The 23,832-nt window shown below is 37.9% G+C and overlaps 1 protein-coding gene across 22 annotated transcripts in view; it reads left to right on the top strand.

The window, feature by feature from the left end:
- Positions 1-23,832, top strand: part of PCM1 (pericentriolar material 1) — a 41,969-nt gene that overhangs the window by 5,496 nt on the left and 12,641 nt on the right. For 5 of the 22 annotated variants that reach the window (XM_068137468.1, XM_068137470.1, XM_068137459.1 and 2 more), the window contains exons 4-29: positions 123-395; positions 953-1,123; positions 1,307-1,423; positions 2,617-2,805; positions 4,423-4,600; positions 5,305-5,414; positions 5,819-6,035; positions 7,221-7,419; positions 7,700-7,876; positions 8,579-8,736; positions 8,941-9,149; positions 10,045-10,196; positions 10,278-10,407; positions 11,088-11,210; positions 13,054-13,244; positions 13,754-13,951; positions 14,821-15,043; positions 15,169-15,314; positions 16,253-16,443; positions 17,654-17,834; positions 18,452-18,807; positions 19,359-19,517; positions 20,284-20,340; positions 21,549-21,721; positions 21,802-21,930; positions 23,463-23,583. In XM_068137468.1, coding sequence (XP_067993569.1) covers positions 123-395; positions 953-1,123; positions 1,307-1,423; positions 2,617-2,805; positions 4,423-4,600; positions 5,305-5,414; positions 5,819-6,035; positions 7,221-7,419; positions 7,700-7,876; positions 8,579-8,736; positions 8,941-9,149; positions 10,045-10,196; positions 10,278-10,407; positions 11,088-11,210; positions 13,054-13,244; positions 13,754-13,951; positions 14,821-15,043; positions 15,169-15,314; positions 16,253-16,443; positions 17,654-17,834; positions 18,452-18,807; positions 19,359-19,517; positions 20,284-20,340; positions 21,549-21,721; positions 21,802-21,930; positions 23,463-23,583 — 4,528 coding nt within the window. The remainder of the gene's footprint in view (positions 1-122; positions 396-952; positions 1,124-1,306; positions 1,424-2,616; positions 2,806-4,422; positions 4,601-5,304; positions 5,415-5,818; positions 6,036-7,220; positions 7,420-7,699; positions 7,877-8,578; positions 8,737-8,940; positions 9,150-10,044; positions 10,197-10,277; positions 10,408-11,087; positions 11,211-13,053; positions 13,245-13,753; positions 13,952-14,820; positions 15,044-15,168; positions 15,315-16,252; positions 16,444-17,653; positions 17,835-18,451; positions 18,808-19,358; positions 19,518-20,283; positions 20,341-21,548; positions 21,722-21,801; positions 21,931-23,462; positions 23,584-23,832) is intronic. The other 17 variants (XM_068137469.1, XM_068137467.1, XM_068137464.1 and 14 more) reach the window with 16 other exon arrangements.

Below are 23,832 nucleotides of genomic sequence, written 5' to 3'. Positions count from 1 at the left end.
GTAAGGTAGCTCTAAATTCATTCTAACAAGACTGCAGAACTAGTAATCCAAGCAGTGAAGGTAATCAGGTTTGAGTATATATTGCAGGAAAAAAATAAATTGTTCTTTTGTTTGTTTTATAGAGAAGCATTGGAAGTGATTCTCAAGGCAGGGCAACAGCTGCTAACAACAAACGTCAACTTAATGAAAACAAAAAACCATTCAACTTCCTGTCCCTGCAGATAAACACTAACAAAAGCAAAGATCCTGCCTCAGGTTCCCAGAAAAAGGGAAGTGGGGTATCAGTGCAATGTAAAGATTTGTTTGGAGCTGCTCTAAGCAAGGATTTCTTGCAAAATTGTCAAGTCTCTGCTCAAGAAGATGGAAGGGGAGAACCAGCTATGGATAGTAGCCAGGTATTTACATAGCCTATAAAGTTTGCAGAATATTGATTCTTAGATAGGTTTTCATTTCCTTGTTACTTTTCAGAGCATCTTTCTAAATTTCTGTGAAGTGTAACTGTTAATTCTTTATTGGAAGTACTTCCCACTGTTCTAAAAGGCAACTTGAGGAAAAGATGAAAACCAAACTTAGTGTTGTTCATTAGAAATTTGCTTGTTGATAACAAAAGCACAGTATTAACTTTCATCTTGGAGGCTGGCTTTCTTTTGCATAGTTCCAGAAAAGTCTGACAGCTTAACATTTTCAGATGTTAACAAGCTCAATTCTGGTTTAGCTGATGTTGACAAGAAGCCTTGTGCTTCAGCCTTGCAACTCCTCGCATGCATAGGTCTATCCTTATAAAAGCTGTTGACTTTTAACCACTTACAGAGGTGTCTTTATGGGATTGAAAGTACTAGTATGTCACCCCTTTAATTACTGCTTTGCTGTTGCTGTTACTGTGTCTTGTGCATCAAATACGTTACGTTAAAGCTATAGCTGAATGCATTCAGTAACTTCAGTGTCTTTACAGATTGTGAGCACTCTAGTTCAAATTCGCGACTATATTGCTAAGGCCAGCTCCATGCGGGATGATCTTGTAGAGAAAAATGAAAGATCGGCCAATGTTGAGCGTTTATCACACCTTATAGATCACCTTAAAGAGCAGGAGAAATCCTATCTGAAATTTTTGCAAAAGATGCTTGTAAGTTTGAGAACATAATATGGTTTTGGTTTTTTCTGCACTGTAAGCTTTTTTTTGGTTTTTTTTTAGGAGTTTTGATGGTGCTGCTGGGGGTATTGGTTTTGTTATGTAGTAGTACCTTCCGTAGTTCCTTTTTACTGCCCCCTTATATAGCTCTTGATTTATGCCAATGAAATATTTCAGGCTAGAGGAAATGAGGAGGATGATGGTCGGACTGTAGATTCAGCTGTGGGATCTGGTTCTGTAGGTGAGAGCACATCGCTAAACATTGATGTGCAGTCTGAGGCTTCAGATACCACGGTAAGATGCCTTTTAGTAATTAAGGTGCTAGAAATGAAGACTCTGTTTTTGTCATGATTGTTATGATAGCGTTTTAATCTGCAATTCAATTAAAAATAGGCAATCCCTACTGTTCGGGTTGTGTTCCTCTGTGTGTAGATAAAAATATTTAGCAAAAAAAAATTATTCTGACATAATATATCTTGATTGATTAATTAAAAAAATCTTTAGTCTGTCTTCAAAGAAGAGTGAAAGGTTACATGTTTACTTTGGCACAGCATGCACTGAGCTCATGTAGGAAGGAATAGTTTTCTATACAGATTTTTGTTTTAGAAGTTTGATTCTGGTAGTAGGGGAAACTTGCTGGTGTTGGGTGGAAAGAGAATTACAAAGGAGTGGGCCACTGCCCAAGCTTCTTTCTAGTGATCTATAAATATTGACCTAACACAGAAGTTTCTCTCCTTTTTGGGTAGGTTAGCACCTTTTAGAAAATGTGTTCTGAATTCTCAGATACACAGACAATCTTCCTTTATATTTGTAAGAACTTTTAATGTGGTAAAGAGTTCTTGTAGTAGACGCAAAAGCTTTTTCTACAGAAGTTTTAACAATTACTTGGTCATATTGAAAGATGTAAAACTCAGGAAAAGCACTAGAGAGCTGATGTTCTTTTAGCCAATTAGTACAATGAGTGTTCTCCAGATGAGGAGAATTCACATGCTTGGAAGTAAAACAGAAGCTGAAACATTTAAAGAAGTTGTGGTAATTATTTTTAGCTTTGTAAGAGCTCTTTCTGTCTTTGTAAAGAAATGATAGACGTGGGAGATGTAATTTTTATTTTTGATTAGATTAAATTTAAAAAAAACCTACAGGAAAGGACCAGTGCAGGGCTTTTTTAGATATATGCATATCAACATGCCTTTTTCCTCATCTTTGTAAAATAGAGTTTCATGTTGGGTGTTAATTTTAAGTCTAATTTCTCGTTACGTGCAGCTTGACTGTGTTATAAGCAGAATGAGTATTTCTGGTCTTTTAAGGCTGATTGCTATATGGAGCTTTGTAATGAAAATTCTAAGAATTTACTAAAATTGTCTTTGCATTTTTCCTATTCATTTTTGTTATTTGACAAGATAAAAGTGGGTAGGTCGGTATCTTAAAAATGCATGTTATGTTGGAGCACATGTTCAAAATCTAACATACTAAACTCTTTAATAAAGGAGGTATCTTTTAGTTTGAGCATTCGGCCCTGCATTGAGGACAAACTAGGGAATTCAGCTTACCGAGAACAGGTTACAGACATTGATGTTACAGCCAGCCCTAAAGGGAAAAGTGACAGAGCTGCTCTGAATGACAGGGAAATATGGCCTTGTAGGATTAATAACCAAGAACATGGATTGCCTTCAAAGGTACACTTCCAAGTATTATTTTAGCCTCAAATAGGGTTTATACATGCTGATAGTTTTTTTGTTCTGTTTGGTGGGGTGTTTTTGTTCGGGTTTTGTTTTGTTGTTTTTATTTTTTTTCATTAACAGCTTCAGATGTCTTTGGTACTCAGAGTAAATGTTCCTATTTGGCCTGTTTATCTATATCCAGCTGTCTTTTCATTGAATGAATCTTCTTTGCTTAGAGTGTTTTTTAAATGGAGATGTTTGGCAGCTTTCTCCTCTGAAGTGTCAACACTGACAGGGAAAGTGCTACATGTAACTAACTGTACAGCAGATGTTCTGATTCTGGGAAAACGTACTGTGAATGTGCTATCAGGCACTTGCCATGCCAATAGTCTAGCAATGCAAACTTAAGCCAATACCATCTAGAGAAAATAAGTTAGAGAGGAGTAGCCTTGGCTTGTTCCACTGATGTTTTTGCATAGGTGCTTATATAAATACTTGGTTGGAAGGGGGACGACTAGGGGGCTTGGAGTCTGAAATTTGTTTTGTTACCTTTTACCAGCTTTTTCATGGCTTTGGTTAAGTTTTAAAAATCTATTTCCTTCATAAAATGGTTAAAAGTTTTTTTTTCAAGCTCTTTAGTCTTAATGTAGAACTAAGCTCGCAAATTTTGTGTGATTTTAATGAACTCAAGCAAATCTGACATTTTAGATAAAGCTGAGATTATTTAATAGGTGAGTGAGCCTGAGACACACACACCCTTTATCCCTTTCTTCCCCTTGTTCTTTCCTATGTTGATTTCACTGTGTGCTCTTTTGCCTCTACTCTGCTTTATATATATAAGAAGAAAGTTTAACAGGAATGATCAGTGCCAGTTGCAGTGTGTGTTTCAGTAACACTTTACAAAGTTTAGTATTCTGGTTGTGTTCTCCTTTCTCTGCTGTAAAGCTGAGCATTCCCTGGTACCCAGAACTAGTTAATAAGCCTACCTCTATTCTGGTATTTGGTGCACAGTTTTTGGATTGAGAATTTTATACTTCAGGAAATGAACATTGTGTGGGGCAAAGATGATGCTTTTAAGATGGTAGTGTTCTTTTTAAGTACCTGTCAAGTCCTAACAGTCTGGTCTATTCTAATATCTATGGTGTAAATAGAGCATACAAAACCAAACACATCACAGTTTAGAGTAGAATAATTGCCCAAAACAGTCTGCTGAAGACTTAAGAGATTTAGGTCAGTAAATCAATCTACATCTTGCTTTATATGTATAGCTCCATGATACTATGCCTTATCTTGCTTTACTTTACCAGTCTGATAGCTTAGTGCCTACTTTTATGATTCAAAAGACAGGAATACTTGGGTTAGTCTTTGGGATACGTTAGGGTGGCTGATTGGATTCCTGAAGAAAACTTAACTGAGTGAGGAGTGGTAAGCATCTTTTGATGGTCCAGCCCTCTCTATTGGATGCCTAAAATTTGTAAGAGTACTGGCAAGGTGAAGCAGTTTAATTTTCACCTTTTTAGACTAAATAGGCTATTTGTTTTTATTAAAGTCTTGCTTGTTTTGACACTTCTGTCAGTAGTACATGACAAATAAATTGTCAGGATTATGGTAATGTTGTTCTGCATCTTGCAGGCTAGAGATCCTCAACAGGAAGCTAAAGAGGAGTTGGAGAATTTGAAGAAGCAGCATGATTTATTGAAAAGGATGCTACAACAGCAGGAACAGTTGAAGGCTCTTCAAGGAAGACAGGCAGCTCTTCTTGCTTTGCAGCATAAAGCAGAGCAAGCAATTGCTGTCATGGATGATTCTGGTATGTGGAATGATGATGTCTTTGATAGCATGTCAATATGCTGATTGAATGATTAAAGCTGCAGTTATGGAATATTTGTGCTTCTTTTTGTCTTATGAGCGTTGGTTCCTCTTTGGAGAAAGAGTTATGTGGATGTCTCAACGGCCAGTACTTAGTACTGTTTGAATCTGAGCTTTCAAGGAAGTTAGAAAAGATTCCTGTCTAATGAATTCATCTCATAACAAAGGGGCACAAGCCCCCAAAACTCTATTTGCAGCTGTAAAGATAAAAACTTACCCAAGGTGAAAGCTTGATATCCTATTAATTTGTTATTTTAGGGAAATACAGTTCCATTCACTGTTCCTAGCTTGGCTATACTAAGTAATAACAAATCTGTTTCTAACAAGCAAGATGTTGCCATTAGCTCTAGACAACTTGATGATTTTCATTTTGCTTTGACCTTTTTAGCAAAACATATGATAGACTTAAGTCCTTTGTATGTCTCTTCACAGCGGAGCTGTGAGTTGGCTTGGTAGTGTTTCTGTAATAGAAGTAATCTTTCAAGAGTAAAGTTGGTAGGAAGGATGTAACATGACAAATAATTGCTGTATTATGGGGTGCAGTATATTGGTCTTCTTGTTAAAGCAGACATTTTCATCAAAGAGCCTTTATTCCATTGCTATGGAAAAGTCTTGCATGTTTTTCTCTTTCTCTTTTGTGCCCAGTTGTGACGGAAACTACAGGTAGTGTTTCAGGAGTAAGCCTTACATCAGAACTGAATGAAGAATTGAATGACTTAATTCAGCGCTTTCACAACCAACTTCATGATTCTCAGGTCAGTCCTTGGACCGCATTATCTGAGTTTTGCCATCATCTGCAGTTAAATGTTTGTCTGGCTTGTTTGTGTGCATGTGCTAATGGCATCATTGGAGTTCCCTAAAACTTGGTAGCTCATCGTCTTTGGGTTCTTAAGAGTAATTAGCTGGCTGATCTATGCTTTGTGTTTCAGAGTTCTCTCTGAAATTCCAGAGTAGGTTTTATATTGCAGTATAATCCTATATGAACTCAGTATGTAATTTGGGACATCATGACAGTGTTTTCTGTATCCCTTTATGGTGTGCTTTGTTCTGGTCTTGAGCCTAGCAAGCCTGTAGTAGGGTGTGCTTTTCTTAACAATGTCGTTGGCTTTTTTCATAGTACTCCAAATAAAATGAAATTGCTTTTTTTTTCTCCCTCCAGACACAATCTGTGCCAGACAATAGGAGGCAAGCAGAAAGTCTTTCACTTACCAGAGAAATTTCACAAAGCAGAAACTCTTCGGTGTCCGAGCACTTGTCAGATGAGAAGGCACAGCTTTTTAACAAGATGCGAGTGCTGCAGGGTAAAAAGCAAAAAATGGACAAGCTGTTAGGAGAACTTCATACACTTCGTGACCAACATCTAAATAACTCCTCCTGTAAGTAAATATAAGCAGAATTATATCTGTTCAAGAATACAGCTGTTTTTTAATGTATGTATTTGTGTGACATGGTCTTTCAATGTGCAACTGGTTAATGAAATGCAAGCTGTCCTGGAACAACATTAAATAGACAAGTACAAGTTTCTGGCTTAATGGAGAGCTGCACAAGTAATGATGATGAGTGTTTTGGCTAGTACCACTTTGGTTCATGATATTATAAAAGTTGACTAATGTGAGGATGTGATAGACTTGCCTGTGACACAACTGTCTTGTGGACTGTACCATATTAACTTAACCTTTTGGTACTGCTGTCACAGTACATATTTATGTACTAGGCCCTTCTGATGGTAATAACTCTGTGGTGTTTTCTAGTTGGCTTGTCCACTGCCAAAAGGCTTTCTCAGGCACTAGTCACAGGGATTTTGATGTTAGGCCATAATGGAGGAATTTAAGTGTCTGAATGGACCAGTGTTTTGGCCTGTTCCTTAGATGGCTTTTTCTTCTTGAAGTCTTGATGTGGGAGCTACTTGCTGCTCTTGCTTTCTATTTCTAGAGCTCTCTTTGTACTCATGAAGTTTGTCCTATTGCTGGAAACTTCTGAGGGGTGATTACACAGTGTATTCTGATTAACATTAAGAAATGAGGCACGTTGAGCATGCTTCTAGAGAGAGGAGTAGGCTGATTTAATAGTTACGTTACTATAAGCTGTCTTTCTACATGTACTTGATGCATATGTCTTTATATTTGGCTAGTATTTCATGTACCTGGAAAAAGCAAACATCAGATCTCAAATGTACATTCAAGAGCACATGGACAAAAAAGTTCAGCAAAGGAAATTGATAGGACTTTTTTTAAGAGAAAAAGCTATTTAGCATTAAATAGACCTTTAAAAGAACTCTGTGGGCAGATGGGTAGCATGAATGCTTCCCCATCTGAAGTTCGATGAAACTAAAAGGAACAGACTGAAGTCGTGTTAAAAATATTGCTTATTACTCCCTGCCTCTTGCCATTGCATACCATGAAACTTAAGAAAAAAACTTCTGTTCTTCGAAGAAAAGTTGTTAACTGCTGTTTTGTCTGTTGGTAATATTTCCTGTAGTTTTAATATAATTGTAATATAAGTCACTTAAGCATTTTTCCTTTTTACAAGTTGTTCTATTGAGGTGTATTTCATTTCTGTAGTTTTTCCTTCTTCAGGTTCTCCTCAAAGGAGTATTGATCAAAGAAGTACATCTTCAGCTGCTTCTGGTCCTGTAGGCATAGTAACTGTGGTCAATGGTGAATCAAATAGCCTGGCTTCAGCTCCCTATCCGCCTGATTCCCTGGTTTCTCAGAATGAGAGTGAAGAGGATGACAATCTGAATCCAACAGAAAAACTTCAGTAAATGTTCTTTAATTTTTTTTTATAATGTAATTTAATGAGTTTGAGTGTTACATTTTTAAGTTATGTATTAAGAATCCATTCCTCATTTTAATTTACTTCATTTACTGTTAATAGACATTTTAGTAAATGGTCCAAGACAGTTAAAATGGCTTAGAGCTTCAAGCAGAAGGTTCTTAACAGCTTTAAGAACCTTCAATGAAATAATTTGTTTCATCTCTCTATATATAATTTGATTGCTATGGCAAAAGACATACCATATTCTCTTTTTCCTCCCCAGGAAGCTAAATGAAGTTCGTAAGAGGCTGAATGAGTTACGTGAGTTAGTTCACTACTATGAGCAAACATCTGATATGATGACAGATGCTGTGAATGAAAACACTAAGGAAGAGGAAGAAACAGAAGAGTCAGAAAGTGATTCTGAACATGAGGATCCCCAACCTGTTACAAATATTAGGTTGTTGTATTTTTTTGTTATCCTAAATCTTTCTAGCTAACTTGTTGTTGTCTGTTTCTTGAAGCAATATGTTATTTTAGTCAACCATAAGTTACTACTTCATTCTGTGATTACATCAACCTCCCAATTTTTTTTAATTTGATGCAGCTTTGATGGCTAATAATAATATTTTCTTGGTAATTTATTTAAATAGAAAAATGTAGATTAGATTGGACATTTCGAAAATCTCCATAAGCGACCCCAAAATGTGTAATTCCTTTGGGTTGAAGCACTGAATTGTGTGGAATTCCACTAGAAGGTTATCGGGTCTAGACTGGAGAACTGGAATGAAAACAAGCTTCAGTTTGGAGAGGCATTTAGAGCTATAATATTAATAGGGCACCTGTGTGTATCAGGGGTTTTCACTGTGCAAAAATGGATACTAATTTAGCTATGAGTTGTGCAGTATAGACATGTGTCTTGAAAGCCTCCTGTATGGTTATAGATCTAGCAAGGGATAATTGCTTTTAAAAAATCTATTAGGGAGATGGATACTGAGAAATTTGAAATGGCTGGACTGATTTTATGTGTTGGTGGATTTCTTTTGTTTGTTTGTTTTAGTGTCAGGATGTATTCATGTAGAAGCCTAATCTAATGTCTCAAGCAAACTGTCAGCAATGTCCGTTCTTTTAAAGTTAACATGAGTCATGTGTTTTACCCTAGAAATCCTCAAGGAATCAGTAGTTGGAGTGAAATAAACAGCAACTCAAATGTACAGTGTGGAAGTAATAACAGAGATGGAAGACATCTTAATACAGACTGTGAAATAAATAACAGATCTGCTGCTAATATAAGGACTCTAAAAATGCCTTCTACTCTAGGTATGTTCTAAAATCTTCCAATAAGTTTAAGTATTAGTGCAAATAATTCTGATGGCCACACAGAAAATGGGAGAACCTTGATTGATGAGCAAAATGTTCGAAAGTCTAAGCTGATACATTTGTAATGTGCAGTAATTACAGTGGACTTCAGAGGTTCAATAATGTGTCACTGGTATTGTGTTGTTTCCTCCTCTTCACTTCCAGACTGCCGTAATAGGGAGGATGACAAAGACATTGACCTACCCCAAGGTGAAGATGATGAAGTAGAAGATAGAGCTAGTGAAGATTCCATGTCTAGTCACAGAAGCAGCCTGGGTGATGCTGCTGAAGATGCTGAGTTTGAGCAGATCAATAGGCTTAGAGCTGCAAAACAGAAACTTAGACAGTTACAAAACCTTGCTGCTATGGTGCAGGTATCTTGTAAATCTGTACATTCATTATTTAGTGTGATGTATAACTTCTTGTAGGGAAAAGTACTCTACTTAGTGTAAATTTAAAATGCTCATTTGCAGGGTGGGGAAAAAGACACTGAGTTTTTTGAAGTCAAGGGTGATACTTCTGAAGTTCAGTTCTGATATTGTCTTGAGGTCTGCTAACTTAACAGAATAATGGCCTTAATACTTAACCTTGGCACTGGATTACAAAATAAGAAGCATGAAGCCTGATACTTTTAAAGTAATACTGATCCACATTTTAAAGCTTATAATGAATATCCATCGGTTTTAGGGTTTGGATTGTAGATTTTGCATTATCCTTTAGTTGTTGAGGAAAAACTACTTGGTTTTGATTAAAATCTTCAGGTGTTGCAGTATGTTTGAGTTACAATGTTTGGTGTTTGGTTTGGGGTCTGTGTGTTGGTTTTATGAAAATAAGTGAAGTGGAATAGGGAACCATGTAGGAGGGTTACTAAAATATTTCAGACTTTTGTTTCTGCTTTAAGCTGTCAATATTTAACTTAGTGACTACAGTAATTCAGCAGTATTGTTCACCTCAGTTTCCTTCTGTTTGTCTTTTGGCTCCCCCTTTGTTTCTTGACATGCCATTGTGTTTCTGTCCACTTAGCTGTAGGTGTAGAACATAGTTCAGGGGGTTTATGCTTCCAGAATGAGATGTTAGCTTACACTTACAGTGAAAATTCCAATAGTGTTAACTTCATACCTTTAGATTCTCTCATTAATTAATTTATGTTAAAGTTGTGATGCTATTCAGAGTGTTTAATTCTGAAAAATTAGCTTGACAAGCTAAACTACTTACATTTTCTGTATCAACGTGAAAGCAGCCTTGACTTCCTTTCTGGCATCCTTTCAGGATGATGATCCAGAACCTCACACAACTGCAAATGCATCTAACATTGGTGACTTGTTTTTGGGTGAGATGGAAGAGACAAAGCAACAACCAAACAACGTCCGAGCTAGTACCAACAAGTTACAAAAAGATGTATCACTGAATGAAAAAGCAAGGTATGCCTTTGTCAACGGATATAAGAATCATGCTTTAGGCAACTTCTTGCCAAGTAATGTGTGGATAATCTCTTTACACAGAGAGAAGTTTTATGAAGCTAAACTTCAGCAGCAGCAACGGGAACTTAAGCAGCTACAGGAAGAAAGAAAAAAACTGATTGAAATTCAGGAAAAAATTCAAGTGTTACAGAAAGCTTGTCCTGACCTTGAAGTAGGTAGATTGTATTTCTTTGCTCTGTTAAGCTGATGAGCAACAAACCAAAATAGCTTTCACACAGTTTTTCACTATGAAAAAGCCTCCGAAAGAACCTTCAAACTGAAACTGCTAACAGTTGTATACTGTAAGCAGCTGGACTTCTTAACATATAGAACCCTGATTATCTCATTCTGCTGTAGGTTCTTACTCAGTGATTTTTGTATCGAGTTACGATTCTACTTCAGTCCTCAAAAATCTCTTATATTTAGCATGAAATTTGTCTATACATATCCACCAGTCACTGCATCTTCACCCTTCTTGGTAGTCAGTTGCTGGGTCTGGTATTTTGAAGCGGTATTGCACCTTGTAAGCGTGATCCGCACTTCGTTGTATTCAGGCTTAACTGTGCAGTGCTGTTCTGTTTCTCATACTCCTTAGAGATGAACTGTTTTTCCATGAAGTGAGCAGTCAGTTATCAATACTGTGCTACTACAGCATTATATAATACTATAATACATCTAATTAAGTTTTGTTGATTCCTGGCTTAGTTCTGAAATAAGTGTTTAGCTTTGAGTTGAAAAATCCCTTCTCATTGAATGCCAGTTATCCTATCTCAAAACTCCAACTGTTTTGGATTTTACCAACAGGTAAGTTTTAGAAAGCTATTGTACTCAATTTTGCTGTTTCTCTTTCAGTTGTCACCTGGCCAGACTAACTGCCCAGCAAATAGGCAGACTTCACCAGCAACCTCAACTCCTGCCATGAATGACCGTAACACAGCTGGCAAACCATTGCTTGCATTTGATGAATCTGTACCGGTAGGCAATGAGGTGTTTCATACTTGATATTCTGTGACGTTGAGAAGGTTTAAAAAGGAAAAAAAGTTCTAGGCAATTTGAACACATTTTCAAGCGCTCAGCAGGGGGAGTGCAGTAGTAACCATTTTAACAGTGTATGTAATTTCTTTTTTTTCACTTATGGAATAAAGCAAATACTGACCTGACCTGGCAGGAAATCTTTCCCCAAGTACAGCAGTTGTGGCTAACTGTTAATGTGGAAGTTGAAGATTTTTTTTCAACTTTTACTATGAACATTTGATATATATACCAAAGGCAAGTCACCCATGAAACAAATGATGACTGTATTTGAAACACAGTCTAGCTTCTATGCATCTTCCCTCCACTCTTTCCCCCAAATTCACATCTTAATGATCTGGTTATCAATTAGTTCTCCTGAAAATTATGCTAGCATTTGTAGGGCTGAAGGGATGTGTGATGAAGAGCTTCCTGGCTAGACTAGAGAACCAAAACAAATATCTGGAACATAAGGGTTTTTAAAAGACTTTCTGAGTTGCTTTAGTGTGCTTGTAAATTTCCCTTTAACAGTTTAGGTGAAACTGATTGGGCTGTGCCTGTGCTGTTGTCATTAAAAGCCAAATTTTCTTTAACAAAGAAGAGAATTTCAGAACTTTGGCATATTCCAAATGAGTATTATAGGATAATGTCTCTTCTAAGTAGAAAAAAAAAATGTACTGATGCATTTGCTAGTGCTATACAAACAGGCTGGGTTATTAGTTATCAAAATGCAAATGGATGATTTTTTTTGTCTTGGCAAACATCTTGGCTCTTGCTCCACCATCTAGTTCAGTTGCTTTCAGGTTTGATTACCTCCATCATTGGAGGTATTTAGGAGGAGACTTGACAGGGTGCTTGGTTGCATGGTTTAGAATAAACCTTTATTTAGAATAAACCAAACCAGGTTGGAAGAGACCTTCAAGATCATCGCATCCAACCCATCAACCAATCCAACTCACCTAAACAGCTAACCCATGGCACCAAGTACCCCATCAAGTCTCCTCCTGAAAACCTCCAATGACGGCAACTCCACCACCTCCTTGGGCAGCCCATTCCAATGGGCAATCATTGATTGATTGGTTGATTAGGTGGTGTTGGATGATGGGTTGGATGCGATGATCTTGAAGGTCTCTTCCAACCTGGTCTATTCTGTTCTATTCTACATTGTCACTTGCCTGTCTTTTGAAGTCTTAGGGTTTCTAGTCTAGTTCACTTACGCAATTGTTTTGCTTTTATATTACGCTGTTCACGTTTGTAAAAGCGTTTTGCCATTTATGCTTTCACTGATCTAGTGTAAGGTAGATGCAGGCCTGTACTCCTTCTGTGTACTCCACACCCCTTCTGTGCTCTTTGTAAATTCTACCTTCCCTAAGCCTCATTCCAACAGAGGCTGCAATGTGAAGCTTCTGTGTGTTGCAGAAAATTGTGTTGTATCCTCCACTTTATTGAAGAAGTGGTTGGCAAAATTTTCACGTTTCTTCAGTGGGTAGTTTTCCATCATGCTACCTAAAGAGCCAATTGGAGTGCATACATTAGGGGATAAAAACAGGGTTGGGCAAAATGCACTTTTTCTTTAAAAATTCTCCCCTATAGTGTTTAATTAGCTACTTAGGTTTTGTAGTGTTTGGGATAAATAGTTAATAAGGGAGGTATTTTACAGCTTTCTGTGGTGTGGGTTCAGTTACACTACAATCTGAAAAATAAAGTGGCGGCCATGTGATAAGAATTTTTGCAATTTTAATGTGCTTTAGTTTAGATTGTCTTCATTTTGTTTATATTTTAATGTCTGCAAATTTACTGCAAACAGTTATGGTCTGAGATGAGAAGACATGAGATTTTGAGAGAAGAATTGCGGCAGAGGAGAAAGCAACTTGAAGCTTTAATGGCTGAACATCAGAGGAGGAGGGAGCTTGCAGAAACAATATCTACTGTTGCTGCATCTGTTAAAAGTGATGGTTCAGAAGCTCACCATACTCCACAGCAGAGCAGGACTGAAAAGTAAGAATACAAGTCAGTCAGTGGGTGCTTCTGTTGTTTAGTGAGATTCCAGTCTTCAGGCAGTTTTGTATTTTCATCTGATCACTGAATATGATGGAGCAGTGAATTAACTTCTTGATTTCTGCATTGACTATTAATTAGCAGGTTGGCCAGTTCTATGGGACTTCCCAGCATATTTAGTCTCTCTTCTGCTCCATAAAGAGTGAAAAAAAATGCCTGAGGAGGGGAGAATTTGTGGAAAATACCTAATGCCCAAGAGTAATTTTTCTTCATCTATACACCATTTGTAACAACAGTGAAGTAGTGATTTTTCCAAGAGAGTCCCAGTATCAGATTAATGCTAGTTGAGTTTTGCATTGGCAAGATGTTTACGTTAATGTGGGTGCAGCTTAGTTAATTGAAGGTAAACTTGTAATTGTCAACACAATGTTTTAATAATTTGTCATAAAAAGTATTCCTTCCTTCCCAAACACCACTTTTGTTTTTCCTACCTCTCTAATGTTCACTAGGACAGTGGCTACCTGGGGAGGTTCCACCCAGTGTGCTCTAGAGGAAGAGAATGGAGATGAAGATGGTTATCTTTCTGATGGAGTTGGTCAGGCAGAAGAGGAGGAAGAAGATGCATCCAGTTTGAATGACAGTTTCTCTGTTTATCCCAATAACAACATGCCAGAAAATGCATATTTTGTTAAGGACAACAAGGATAGGTTAGTGACATTACTTGTCGATCTGGTGCTTGTCAGAGTATATTTGGAAGGGGTGAAAGAAGCATTGCAGAGGCATCCTTCTGGACAAGCAAAGTGAATTTCTTTCTGCTCGCTAGGGAGCTGCTTGTAGAGGCCCTTTCTTGTGTGATTCTCTACAGCTGCAATGTGTATAATTAAGTTACTGCTTCTGGTTTCAGGCATATTAAATGTCTGCCATTGACCACTCCAGCTGTGTTGTGGTAGCTCCTTTATGTTCTCATGTTTTCTTTAATCAGCTTAAAAGATAACCTATATGAGTATTTTTGCCATGCTGCTGTTTGGTCTCTTCAAAAAAAGTAATTTAGAGAATTAAACTAGCTCTGAAGTTTTGCTTTCATATTGTTGGCTTTTGCAGATTGGAAAGCTATTTCTTACTAGATATTTTTTTAACATGAATATTTTTAGGTTTTGCTTACCTTAATAAGCATTGTGTGACTAAATGGAAATACCATGTTGAAAGTAATCATGGGATGTTTCAGGTTGAAGGGACCATTTAAAGGTCATCTAGACCAACCCCCTTGCAGTGAGCGGGGACATCTTCAACTAAAGCAGGTTGCTCAGAGCCCCATCAATAATTGGTAATGATCCAGAAAAGTCCATAGCAGTTCTTTTTTGATGGTGCTTGTCAGTTTGATGGCTGTCATTTTCCATTTGTTCAAGATGTTGGACTGACAAGTGTATGGGTGATAAGCTGACACACTCAAGTGGCCTATGCCAAGTGACTTGTTGACGTACAATGGAAGCCCAGTTTGGATAATGGAAGTATCATTAGAAGAATCTTTGAAATGTTAGCTGATGTCCTCATTCTTCCTTTTTTGCCTCTCATCCAGGTGGAAAAATTGCCGCCCTGCTTCAGCAGATGGGAATTATCGGCCATTCTCTAAGGGAAGGCAGCAGCAAAACATAAGTATGCGACGTCAGGAGAACCTTCGGTGGATGCCTGAGCTATCATATGTGGAAGAAAAAGAACAATGGCAAGAGCAGATCAATCAGTTGAAGAAACAGCATGAATTTAGTGTCAGCATTTGTCAAACTTTGATGCAGGATCAGCAGGTAGCTATGAAGAGAAGTTATTTTGCTGTTCTTTTGTAATCCCTCCCTTATAAATCTTTCCTTCAATGACTTCTGGTTTTGGTACTTTGGTCACTGTCATGTGGTTTGTGTTTTTTTTTCTGCAGACCCTATCTTGTCTTCTGCAGACTTTGCTTACAGGCCCTTACAATATGATGCCAAATAATGTTGCACCTTCACAAGTATATCTTATTATGCATCAGTTAAACCAGTGTTACACTCAGCTGGCTTGGCAGCAGAATAATGTCCAAAGGTTTGTTGATTTTATTTGTGTTTGAGGAATTTTAAATGCTTCAGTTAATAGAGAAAATGTTTATGAATTAGAGAATAGAGATAAAAGTTAAATATGAGACTGTTGAACCTGTGTGTTGGTTAGAAGCTTTTAAAATAGTATACAGCATTTTAAGTTGGTTGTTTAACTGCTGCTTTAACACCTTGGAGTTGGTTCATTTTGAGTCATCTTTAGTGAAGAGAATCAAAAGTTGAAATCTCTCACAAAGACCAATTGCAATAACCTTATTTGACTTTTTGGGTTAGACTTGCTTTCCTCAAACATAGTTTTGTGCATTTAGTCTTTGCTGGAATACCTGTTAAGATTCTAGATTCTAATGGTTATGGAAATACGGTGGAAAAGGGTTTTGGTCTTAAGTATTTTCAGTCAGAATTTCTGTTCCATTTGGGTCTTCTACTTTTACCTTCCAAGCAGTGATCTCCCTTAAAAAAAGGTGTAACAGTCAGTTTTTATTCCATTGCACGGAAGTTCAAGCTCTTCTTCTCTAGCTTTTTGTAGTAAATGTTATGTAGCTGCTGGCCTCATATAAAACTGTAAAGTACTTCTAATGCCACTTCTTCAAGTATTTTGTATCTTCAGTTGTTTCTGTTTAAGTTTCCTTTTCAGCCTGCCTTTTTTTAAGTAACTTGTTTATTTTTTTATTGTCCTTTCAGGGCTGTTTAGCTTCTGTGAACTTGACCAATAGTACAGACCCCTTGGTTTTAAAACTGTTCCTATCTGTGGCTTGTGATTAAATCCAAGCGGGTTTCCTCATGAGTATTTTTTTTTATCAGCAAAATGGAGCAGTTTTTTACGTGGGGCATTTGAAATAATACAAATCTGAAATTACTTGAATTAAAATTACTGCTTTCTCTTAGCATTATTTTTTCCTCAAGTGCTTGTTTCCACTTGTATTGAAGGTTGAAACAAATGTTAAATGATCTTATGCATCAGCAAGAGCAACAATGTCAAGAGAAGCCATCAAGAAAGGAAAGGGGCAGTAGTGCACCACCACCTCCATCTCCCGTTTTCTGTCCGTTCAGCTTTCCTCCACAACCCATGAACCTGTTTAATGTACCAGGATTTACTAATTTTTCTTCCTTTGCTCCAAGTGAGTATTGCTGCAGATGTGCAAAGCAATAGGAATTTCATATTTCATTTCCTCCTTGAATTGGAGTCTTAATGTGAGCTTGCTGAAAAATCACTGATGTTTCCTTCATAGTGAAATGGTCAGAAACAGTACTTGCTTGAGTCCATATTGTCTCAGTAAGAAGTTGATTACTTTACTACCTAAAGTTAACATTTTAAATGTCCTTTGTGCAACGTCTCAAGCTGCGCCAGGGGAAGTTTAGGCTCGAGGTGAGGAGAAAGTTCTTCAGTGAGAGAGTCATTAGTCATTGAAATGGGCTGCCTGGGGAGGTGGTGGAGTCACCATCCCTCAAGGTGTTCAAGAGGGGATTGGACATGGCACTTGGTGGCATGGTCTAGTCATGAGGTCTGTGGTGACAGGTTAGACTTGATGATCCTCAAGGTCTCTTCCAACCTCAGCGATACTGTGATACTGTATGAAAAGCAATGTCTGAAGCTTTGGCATACCTTCAGCAATCATTTAATAGTGTTCTAAGTGAACCCTCTTATTTTAAAGTGGCACTAGGTAATTCTTGGGTTATTTTGTTGTTATTGTTTGCTTTGGTCTGGGTTTTTTTCAACTTCCAGCACTCATTTTTTGTTTTAAATGCCTGTAAAGGGAGCATGTTATAATTTTTGTTCCCATCAAAGATACAGATCAGCTGTTGGCTTTTAAGTGTTTCTAATCTCTTTATCAAAACAACTTTTACTTTGAAATGGAAAAAGAAGTAGGAATTTTACTGCATCCTTAAAAGTTGTTAAAGCTGTCTTAATATATTTCAGCCTTGTCAGCAAACAGGCATACACCTAAGTTGTAGCTTTCAGGTTCTAAAGCCTCTGTTCTGTTTAAGGATGTGTTTGAAACTATATGGAGCCTGCACAGAAGAATAATTATGGTCAGTTTTCTGCAACCAATATCATTTTTACCTTCACTTCTAGGAGCCTTTTATTGGAGTTTCTTGAGGTACCTTTATCTCCCTGCTAACAAGATTGTAGTGGCAGATGTAGTAACATTTGATGCATTTAAGATACATTCTGACCATTTTGGGTGCTGCAGGGTGAAAACAGATTTTGCTTACTTCCACTCTGTTTTTTTGCTTCATAGTTTTCTATTGTTACATAATGTGTCCGAAATTCGAATTTATCACACAGATAAATGAGGTAGTATCTTCTGACTCTTGTTTACTTTATAGGTATTAACTATAATCCAGTGTTCCCATCTGGTTTTGGGGATTTTGCACACAATATCTCCCCACACAGCAGTGAGCAACAGCAACAACATCCTCAAGATCACCATGCTTCTGCGAAGTCTGAGTACATGGCATTCCCCAAACCTTTTGAAAGCAGTTCCTCTAATGGAGCAGAAAAACAAAGGTATTCAGTGTTACAGTGCAACTGTCCTTTATTTGTTTTTCCTCCTCTGCTCCATTTTCTGGGACTTGTTGGAGTTCTTCATTCTTTTAGGGAATTTATTGTAGTAGAGTTTCAAGGTGAGGTTTACTTCTTCAGTTTTCCATTCTGTTTTTTGCTGTATATTAATTAATGTATCATGTCATTAGTGGAGGAAGATTTCAACTGCATGTTTTTTGAACTTGAGCTGTTCAAATAACTGCAAGATATTATTTCAAGTGAATGCCTTTTAAAATCTTTAAGTGTTTTTACTGTACTACAGTAGATTGTAATGAATGATCTATTAAGATTTATTTTTTTTGTCCTGTAGTACTATTTGAGCACAGCAAACGTTGTGTAAGTATATTCAGGTTTAAGTCAGCAATAAATCTGGACTTCTTAAAGAAGTTTTCCATTTGGAAGGAGTCTCACTAGATACTTATTTTTTATTATTATGTTTTTGCCAGTGTTCTATTGATGACTAAGTAACTGGGGAGGTAACACTTGTGTTGTAGATAAAGCTTTTCCTGGTAATAGATGCTGTTTCTCTCTGAGAGACTAGATTATAATATATTGTGGTCTTGTTTCTCTCTTTCTGCCAGAAGGAGTCATAGACAGCCTGAAGAGGAAATGGAAAAAAGATCAACTTGGCTTAGTGATAGCCAGGAAGTGAAAAACGATGACCAGTCTCAGCAGAAAGCAGGCTTTTCAGTTTTGGCACAGAATACTGCTTCCGGTCATAGAAGTCAGTCTGATACGAGCAGGAGAAGAGACTTTGATGAAGAATCTGTGGAGAGTTATAGTAGCATGCCTGATCCAGTAGACCCAGCTACTGTGACAAAGACATTTAAATCTAGAAAAGCATCAGCACAAGCAAGCTTGGCATCAAAAGATAAAACGCCCAAATCAAAGAATAAGAGGAAGAGTTCTCAGCTAAAAGGCAGAATTAAAAATACTGGTAGGTTGCAGAGCAGTCTTAGGCACCATGGCAAACTCAACTTGGATTATAGCAACTACATTGCAGAGAATTTACTCTGCACAGATGGTACTTGTAATAATGAAAATAAGTTGCTGAAATAGGAATTCATTTTATGTAATGTAACTGTGTGAGTGTTTTAGTATTTTAGTGAATAGAAAGCATAACTATGAGGACATCATGATGTGAATGGATAGTGGATGCTGATACACTAAGATTTAGAATAAACCACCAGGAGAATGTTCATTATGTTTTCATGTTCAAACTGGATAAATTGCTAAAAGATGTGCTTCAGTAAAAAAGTAAGAGGAGAGGAGCAGTGCTAGCATGTGTGTACTACTGCTCCAGTCACAGGATTGAGTGCTGATGCACAGCTTCAGTGTACAGAGGAAAGGTTTTGACTAGGAATCATCATTGATGTTTGGCATCTTTCAGATTGCCCTTGAACAAATTTTTGCAAGTAATGGAACACTTTCTAAGCTTTTTGTTGTTGTTGTTGTTGTTTTTTCTTCCTTTTCATTCCCTCCCATTAGGCTATGAAAGTGCAAGTGCTTCTAGTGCTTGTGAGCCCTGCAAGAGTAATAAAAACAAACACTCTGAAGAGGTTGTTCATGCAAAGGTGTTCAGCAAAAGGAATCGGGAACAACTGGAGAAAATAATTAAATACAGTAGATCCACAGAAATGTCTTCAGGTATTCTTTTCTAAATGTCAGTAGTTACTTTGTGAGCTTCTCTGCATAAAGGACCTCCATACTTAGTTACCAGTGTGTTATTTAAAAGCATTGTGTTACAAGGAGAAATACTGTATATTTAGTATGTGGATTTTGCTTTTTCATTTCTAAGTATCCTGTAAATATAAGTGTGTAAAAAGTTGGGTATTGTTTGCTTTTGGGTATTTTCTGTAGATGAGGTACTTCATCAAAATAACCTGTTACTGTAAAACAGACAAAACCCCAGCCAACCAGAAGCCTTTGTTGGTGTTTATGTGCAAGTATGCACAACTGATGAAACTGTTTAGTGTTTCAACTACATCCTGTACTGCATACACATTTTCTTTCTATTCATTCATAAAGGAGCTCTATCAAATATCATTCAAATTCAGTCTTGTAACATCACAAACCTTTACATTTTTGCTGTCTGCACTGCTTTTCTTGCATCTAGATCATAAAGATACTCTCCTCTGTGTCTTGTTAGGTTCTGCTAGAATCCCTTGTTTGAAATACGCACAGATTTTAGTCGTTGTAGCACAACATGCAGCTTTGTCAATGTAGCTGTGGCCACACTAAGAGCTGGTTATTGGCATACATAATAAACTTTCACCAGTCAAGTTCCCACAATAAGCAGCTTTGCTGTGGTTTGGATGACTAAGCAGCTCTCCCCTGCTGTTTTGTATAGACCCTGTCTTGATTTCTGGTGCGCGTTTTGTGTTTATCACTGTCTATCCCCACTTTCCTACAGCGCATGCTAGGAGAATTCTGCAGCAGTCTAACAGAAATGCATGCATTGAAGCGCCAGGTAATGCATTCACTGCTTAGCTTCAACAATGTCCTGTTACTTTCTTTTGGTTTGTTTTCCTCTTAGCTTTTGTCCTATAACTCAGGCTGTTTAGCAGATGTTCAAAATCAGTACTAATGCAGCACTTTCTCTACAAACAAGGCAAGAGAAGTTATTTGCCATTTGTGTGAAATGCAATAATGCAAACTACATTGAATTATGGTTGTGGAGAATTGGCTTAGCGTGTTTTGGATAGCCACAATTACTGGCAGCAAATATGCAAGGAGATCCTACAACAAAAAACTGATTTCAGTAAGCATTTTTAGTATATTTAAAAGTTTCTATTACATTTTATTCATGAGGGAGGAAAGTGATTTCTAGTGGCATATTGAAGGTTGAAAAAATTGCCTCTATATTTAAAAACTCCAATGAGTTATTTGCAGATAATCAAATCACACAGTAACACACAGTAACATGCTGCATTGCTAATAACCTCTTTAACTTGAATACTAACATATATGCATCTGTTAAACTAAACTGAGTTTTTCCAAATTAAACTTTGGTTTTTTTTTTCCATTTAACACTTGCCAAAAGATGTATGTAATAATTTAGCTGTTGTGATGCAAGGATAATCTTTAATTCTCAAAGGAATAGGAAAATTAATAGGGAACACGTTGTCTTCTTGTACACATGTAATAGGGCTTAAGGTTACGAGGTCTCATGTGAGCCTCAGGAGTGACGCTAGACATGTATGAGAATGAAGGGTTTATGCTTGTGTGGGAGGTGTGGGGAGGACTGGCTTTCTTGAATTTGCTCTAGAACTTTCTTAATGTCTTTGCTTGTGTAAAGGTGTGGACTACTTGCAACAAACTTGAGACATTTGATCTTGTTTGAAATAGGTTAAAACGGTTTTCAGTGTTGAGTATCTGTTCTGATAGCGTCATTGTGGTGTATGCAATATTCTTCTTAATAATATTTTCTATTGTTAGAATTGTAAAGCAAGTTGTTAGATTTTATTTTATATATGAAGTATTGCATAAAATATTATTTCTGAATGTTTAAATCTTTGCCCTTCAGGAAATGAGTAAGCTTTAAGAAAGCGTTTCTATAACCAAATGTACCATGATTGAGAGAGAAATTGTGTATCTGTAACTTGCATACCTGATAGGCAGTTCTCTTTCAACAGGATGCATGTCAAGGATTTAACAGGTTCCATTTTTTTCCTGTAGAAACTGGTAGTGATCTTTCTCTGTTCGAAGCGTTGCGAGACACAATTTATTCTGAAGTGGCAACTCTTATTTCTCAAAATGAGTCTCGGCCCCACTTCCTTATCGAACTTTTCCATGAGCTTCAGCTGCTAAATACGGATTACCTAAGGCAAAGGGCTCTGTATGCTTTGCAGGTATGCACAAAATTTTTCATCTTGTGTATGTATCAAAGAAATCCTAGGCCCATTTTTACAACATAGGCTATCTTTTCCAGGATATAGTGACCAGACATTTATCTGAGAAAAACGAAAAAGGGAAGTACACAAAATCACTGAGTTCTGCAACATGGATGGCATCAAATTCTGAACTCACTCCCAGTGAAAGCCTTGCTTCTACAGATGATGTAAGTTTTCTGAAGTTCAGAAGCTGGCTTACTGTCACATTTTCCTGTTTTTTTCAATTTATGCCTGCTTTTGTATTGAAATTTTTCTAAAATTAATGTCAACTTATCCAGATGTTTCTAAGCAAAGAAATGCAAGAAAATACTAATGCAGAGGTGGGTAAATACGGTATTCCTGGTGTCTGAAATGAATGGTATGTCAGGGAGCAGTAATACATGGTGAGGGGCATATATCAGAAACTACTATTGTAAAAGTTTCTTACATGTTTTATAGTTGAACTATTTGAAACAAACATGGTAGAATCATTTGATGAATTTATATCCTGCAAGTAACATTGTTCCCCCATCAAGCAGTCTGGTGACAAGTCTTGATACCACAGCATATGGCTGAGAAGAATTGCTGGCTTATTGATAAGCCTGTGAGCATATATTGCATTTCTGCTATCAGCCTGTGGCTTGGACAGGAGCACTCTGCGTTGGGTTAGGAACTGGCTGGAGGGCCAAGCCCAGAGAGTGATGGTGAATGGTACCACATCGAGCTGGCAGCCAATCACTAGTGGTGTCCCCCAAGGATCAGTGCTGGGCCCCATCCTGTTCAATATCTTTATTGATGATCTGGATGAGGGCCCTGAGTTCATCATCAGTAAGCTTGCAGATGACACCAAGCTGGAGGCAGGTGTTGATCTGTTAGAAGGTAGAAGGGCTCTGCAGAGGGACCTTGACAGGCTGGACAGATGGGCAGAGTCCAAGGACATGAGATTTCACACATCCAGGTGCCGGGTTCTGCACATTGGCCACAACAACCCCATGCAGTGCTACAGGCTGGGGTCAGAGTGGCTGGAGAGCAGCCAGGCAGAGAGGGACCTGGGGGTACTGGTCGATGGTAGGCTGAACATGAGCCTGCAGTGTGCCCAGGCAGCCAAGAGGGCCAATGGCATCCTGGCCTGCATCAGGAACAGTGTGGCCAGTAGGAGCAGGGAGGTCATTCTGCCCCTGTACAGTGCACTGGTTAGGCCACACCTCGAGTACTGTGTCCAGTTCTGGGCCCCTCAGTTTAGGAAAGATGTTGACTTGCTGGAATGTGTCCAGAGAAGGGCAACAAAGCTGGGGAGGGGTTTGGAGCACAGCCCTATTAGGAGAGGCTGAGGGTTGCTTAGCCTGGAGAGGAGGAGGCTCAGGGGAGACCTTATTGCTATCTACAACTACCTGAAGGGAGGTTGTAGACAGGTGGGGGCTGGTCTCTTCTCCCAGGCAGCCAGCACCAGAACAAGAGGACACAGTCTCAAGCTGTGCCAGGGGAGGTTTAGGCTGGATGTTAGGAAGAAATTCTTCACAGAGAGAGTGATTGGCCATTGGAATGGGCTACCCAGGGAGGTGGTGGAGTCACCATCATTGGAGGTGTTTAGAAGGAGATTTGATGGGGTGCTTGGTGCCATGGTTTGGTTGATTAGGTGGTGTTGGATGATGGGTTGGATGCGATGATCTTGAAGGTCTCTTCCAACCTGGTTTATTCTATTCTATCTGGTGTGTTTTAGGAAACTTTTGTCAAGAACTTTTCTACAGAAGCATGTCAAGACTGTGAACAAAATGATGCAGACAATGGGAGTACTATGTCTACATCTTCAAACTTTGAACTCTTTGCAACTGATGACCTTGGTAAGAATGATGTGATTTAGTGTTGTGTTCTTCCCTCCCTCCCTCCTAAAATGCCTGCAGTTGTCTCTGCTTAGATAGTATCTTTAATTTTTGGTGTGTAATCATGTTTTGTAAAAGAGCACTTGGAGAAATTAGCTACTTGTTGAACACTTTGTGTTGATCAAAATGTGTAACAGAACTCATTTTTATCGTTGTTTACTTGTGTATCAATTGAAAACTTTTTATTTAGATTAAAAGGTTTTTTTATTC

Source organism: Melanerpes formicivorus, unplaced genomic scaffold (genome assembly GCF_026170545.1).
Source record: "Melanerpes formicivorus ecotype bairdi unplaced genomic scaffold, bMelFor1.0.p_v2 SCAF_4, whole genome shotgun sequence".
NCBI lineage: Eukaryota > Metazoa > Chordata > Aves > Piciformes > Picidae > Melanerpes > Melanerpes formicivorus.
This window is presented reverse-complemented; position numbering and strand designations above follow the sequence as displayed.